This window comes from Sinocyclocheilus rhinocerous, unplaced genomic scaffold (genome assembly GCF_001515625.1).
Source record: "Sinocyclocheilus rhinocerous isolate Xijiao unplaced genomic scaffold, SAMN03320098_v1.1 scaffold2061, whole genome shotgun sequence".
In the NCBI taxonomy this organism is placed as follows: domain Eukaryota; kingdom Metazoa; phylum Chordata; class Actinopteri; order Cypriniformes; family Cyprinidae; genus Sinocyclocheilus; species Sinocyclocheilus rhinocerous.
In genome coordinates, this window is record NW_015633531.1 from 101,384 (window position 1) to 106,568 (window position 5,185).

The window sequence follows — 5,185 nt, forward strand, 5'->3', positions numbered from 1 at the left end:
CTTATATATTAATTATTATATATATATATATATATATATATAATACAATATAATCAAATATGTATTATATATTTAAAATATATTAAAAAATTCTACATTTGATCATATTTATGCTTATTTTATAACTATTTTTTTTATAAATATACATACAACACTATATACATATAGTGTATATATGTATATATACTTCTTTTATTATTAAGATGTACAAAATAATGCATGTACTTGTATAATATTTCAATAATGTCTTGCAAAAAGCAGTATTCATTGGTGTACAGATGAGAGTACTGATGTAATGGTTGTGTGGGTAAGGAAACAAACAGAACTGACCAGATGAAGCTGCTCCTGGGTTGATGGTCGGACACAGAGGGGTTGTTGGAGAACTGAAAGGCCGTCCTGATGGCGGTTGTGGTGTGTTTGCCGTATTGAACTCTGAAGGTGAGGTGAGCCGACGGAACCGTATCGCCCAGATACTCAGACAGTTTACAGGTGATCCGCTCTCCGAAGCTCTCACTGACAGACAGGAACAACACAAAATGAACCAAAAAGGGCAAATCCAATGAAAATGACAGAAATGACATTTGCCATGATGCACTCACACTCGGCAGGGCACATCGCCCACCATGATTTGAAGGTCTTCTTTTGAAGCGGTGTTCAGGTTCATCCCAGTGATTGTGAGGATGGTTCCTCCTGCTTTAGGACCTCGTTCAGGAGACACGCTCTGTGCTACAGGGTCCTACAGCGACAAAGATCACATATTACATTATATATATTTTAGTAAACTAATATCACACACACAATTTTACATAAATAATTAATTATTCATTAATATAAACTGTAATATTGAAGTAATAATGTGCACAAAAGCTGCAAATACCCAGCAATGACAGAGCCGTCCCATGCATTACCATCTTATTGTAATGATTACATAATCCCAGGAAATGCATCTGTGTGCTGTCCGAGAGCCGTCAGTCTGCCGAACAAACACACACCACCCTCAGCGTTTCCCCGCGGGAGCGACTGTGACAGCCTATCTCCCTGAAAACTGATGCAATAAACCCTGCTAAAGCCGTCAGCGGTTATAATTATGAGGCCTGCAGGAGCACAAGACCAGTGGCCACACACAAAACAGTCCAGCATTACATGCTGCCCGCAGAGAGACGCTCCTGTGGACTCACACAGCAGCAGAGTTTCACTCAATTACTGCGTGAGCAGTGCATGCTGGGTAATGCAGAATCGTGACTTACCCTGTAGGTGAAGCGGACCGTTTTTGTGGATATGCCTTTCTTTCCTCTGCCCACCTCGATTTCCACCTCTCCGGTTTTGTAGAGTTTCGCCGGGCCGATTTCACACACCACACTGCCAGACAAACACACAACAACTACTTTAATTAAAAGATCCAGACACTGAAGTTCTACCAACATTCGTGACCATAAAAATACTATATATATATTGCATTACATTTTAATTAAACTTTTTTGTTTTAATATTTTTTTATGTAAATACAAATAAAAAAATATACATCTAAATACATATACATACATATAATTCAATGTTTTTACATAAATAATATAAATACTTTTATATTAAATTCTATATTAAATGTAAATTATTACATTTAGACATTCACTAAGCAAATAATTAATTTAACGACATTATATTATTTACATGTAATTTTAATAAATGTGTGTGTGTATGTATAATATATTAAATATTACAATTACATAAATAATATAAATAAAATAGTAAATACATTTACAAATTTATTTAAATTATATTATTTACATATAAATAAATGCATATATACACATTATTATTTTATTAGATATACATACTGTATATAATAAAATAGTAAATTATTACATTTAGCAATTCAGAAAAATGTGTGTACATATACATATGCGTGTAAATAATATAAATAAAATAGTAAATTAATAAAATTACAAATTAATTTTTAAATATTATATATTATTTTATGTATATTATTTACATATAATTAAATGCATTTACATATATATATAATTATTTTATTAGATATACATATATAACAAAATAGCAAATTATTACATTTAGCAATTAAAATTTTTTTATTAATTTGTATTACTGTTTACGTGTGTGTGTGTGTGTGTGTAGATAATATAAATAAAGTAGTTAATACTTTTAGAAATGTATTTTAAAAATCAAAGATAATAAAAGACAGCGATCTCTCCACCAGCTTATTAACCATTCTGAAGCCAAACTCTCCTGTGAAAGATCCTTTTCAAACACAAACACTCAGTCAGGCTGAACGCTCACAACAGAGCTGATAAACCCTGATGTAGAATCAGTGACGCAGCCAAGCCTGACACTGCCTGTGAGAAACGCTCCAAATCCACACAACATGCTCCGGATTTCAAACGTCTACAAATCTACCGTTGTTCTACAAGAGGAAACGCAAAGACAAACTCGTGCGCGCTTAATATTTCAAGCACAATACGATGCCTTGAGCAGATTCCCAAACACATTATTTGGATCGTTCTTGGGGGCATTTTGACATGTTTGAATTCTGGGTAATTCTTTTTTAATTAAGCTTTGAATGAACCAGATTTCTCAAACAGGACGTTCGCTGGAAATCAGGCCATTTGGTACCACAGAGATCTGCAGGGATTTCTTTTTATGAGAGCTCTCGTTCAAATATATACATGCATGTGTTTCTATTTATGTGTTTGTATTTATATATACATAATAAATATACACTGTAGTACACACACATATATCATGAAAACAAAAACTTTTATTTTGGATGCGATTAATCGCGATTAATCATTTGACAGCACTATATATAATCAATAAGTATAAATCAAGCCAAACAAGCTAATCTCTGTAATTTATTAATATATTATATATTTATTTACAATTTCATTTACAATTCTATTGTATTATATAATATTATGTCTTTTAATATTTTATATTTGTATCTTTTTCATTTTGAGGTTATATATATAAATACATATATATATATTAGTAGTATATATATTTTAATCTTTTTTATATTATGTATTTTAATATTTTCTATATAATAGTCTTTTTTAATTTTGAGGTTTGTTGACATTTGTTTTTCATTTTTACCGCTATAACATGACAAATCAGGGTTTTAAACTGTATCTTCTGTAAACAGAGCAAATAAAATTAGCTATTTATTTGTTTCGTGAGACTGACAAACAATGTCTGAAGTTTAAGCATCTCAAATTTACTGAGCACTTGTTGAAAACATGATATCCATTTATTTAGTCACAGACCTTTTTTGCGCTCTATTCACGGAGAGCGACTCTTTTGTGGATGTTACCTGGTGGAGACGGAGTACCGTTCCCGCAGGTGTTTACACGGCACTCCAGCCACTGTGATGTTCTTAATGTCGTCCTTCTGAATGCCCAGGTTCGAGCCCTTAATAGTCACAGCTATTCCTCCTTTCAGCGGCCCGAATCTCGGCGTGATCTGAAACACATTATAAAACCACCCCAATCATCAGAGATGACCAATCTCACTAAAACGACAGTAAAAGATGCTTTTTTCTAAATGAGCGAATGTATTCCCAGCAGTAATTCAGCCATGTGAATAGAACATGACCTGAGGTTTCTATTGATTTTTACTCACGTCGGTGATCTGGGGGTCAGGACACTCCTCCGGCTCTCTCGAGGCACAGAGCTGCTCATACACACACGAGCTGGTCTGCGTGCACCACACACACTGGTATTTGGGGTCGGCGTTCTTACACAGGCTGCAGTCTTCACGTCCCAGAGAGCAGTTATACAGAGTGACTGAAACACAAACCCAGAGTCAGACCACCAGATGAACTTGAATAGTTTAAAAGGTATAATTTAACCCCAAAACAAACATTTCTGGGTTATATCTAAACCGGTAGGAACTGTTTTGCATAAATAATACAATAAGCAAATAATGTAATGAAAAATAATATAAATAAAATAAATAAGGCATTAAATGTTTTTACATAAATAATATAAATGAAAACAGAGCATTTTATTTAACATAAATAAAATAAAATATTGGCTTTGGGCGAAAAACTGAATTGAACTTGTAATATGAGAAGTAGTGAAGCACAATTGGTAAATGAATCATTTTTGAGTCAAATCTTTTGAATGAATCAATAGATCTAATTGACAAAACCAGTCTAAATTTTCTGTCATTGTTTACTCATGTACAAATAATATAAATAAATAATTCAACTCATGCACTACAGTCACGTCTTCTAACGTCATTCTTTTGAGTGAGAAACAACTGAATTTGAGTTGCGTACGTTTTTAAGCTTTTTTTTTTTTTATTTGAGTCAAATCTTTGATCTGATTTTACAGTCTAAGCTTCTGTCCATGTTTACTCCTGCTTCGGTCCAAACCTGAAGGAATTTCTTTTCATTTTAAAGACTTTTCTTTTTTTTGCATACATAAATATATATTAACAGACCTATATACATATTATTTTTATGTAAATAACAAATAAAATAAAAACTTGTTTATGTAATAATGAATAAGGACTGTCGATTACAAGCTTAAAAAAGACACAAAAGGACCATTAAAATGGTTCATATGACTCGTGTGCTATATTGAAGACTTCTAAAGTCATTCAATGGCTTTGAGTGAGAAACAACTGAATTTAAGTTATGAATGAATCATTCTTTCGAGTCAAATCTTTTCAACAAATCAGTGGATATGATTCACGAAACCAATCCAAATGATCATATCCACAGTACCGTTTCTAGGCATAGGCAAGCTAGGCGGTCGCCTAGGACGCCACCTGCTGGAGGGGGCACCAATGAGCGCAAGTACTGGCACTACATTTTAGTAGGGTTGTGATAAGGAGTGGCTAGAGTACTGTCAATCTGACGATGCCTGTATGCCATTGGATCAGAGTGCTGTCTGATTGTTGCATGCAAAATTTGCATTTAGTGTTAATTTTGACAGGCATTTTTGATTTAGTCTTAGTCTTTATCTTGAGACGAAAATGCTTAATAGTCTTAGTCACATTTTAGCCATTTGAGTCTTTCATAGTTTTAGTCGACGAAAAGTCATTGCATTTTTGTCAACTTTTAGTCATTACTTTTAGTCATTATTTTAGTCAAACTGCAGTTACCAACATTTATTTTGGTAGCTATTTTATATGTAGTCTTCAAACAAAAATAGTCATTAATTCT

General features: G+C 33.0%; 1 protein-coding gene across 1 annotated transcript in view; it reads right to left on the minus strand.

The window, feature by feature from the left end:
* The window catches only part of LOC107744220 (plexin-B2-like), a 125,798-nt gene that overhangs the window by 22,825 nt on the left and 97,788 nt on the right, over positions 1-5,185 (minus strand). The window contains exons 13-17 of the mRNA XM_016557747.1: positions 3,634-3,797; positions 3,326-3,474; positions 1,248-1,359; positions 600-736; positions 331-513 (exon numbers count right to left, since the gene is read on the minus strand). Coding sequence (XP_016413233.1) covers positions 331-513; positions 600-736; positions 1,248-1,359; positions 3,326-3,474; positions 3,634-3,797 — 745 coding nt within the window. The remainder of the gene's footprint in view (positions 1-330; positions 514-599; positions 737-1,247; positions 1,360-3,325; positions 3,475-3,633; positions 3,798-5,185) is intronic.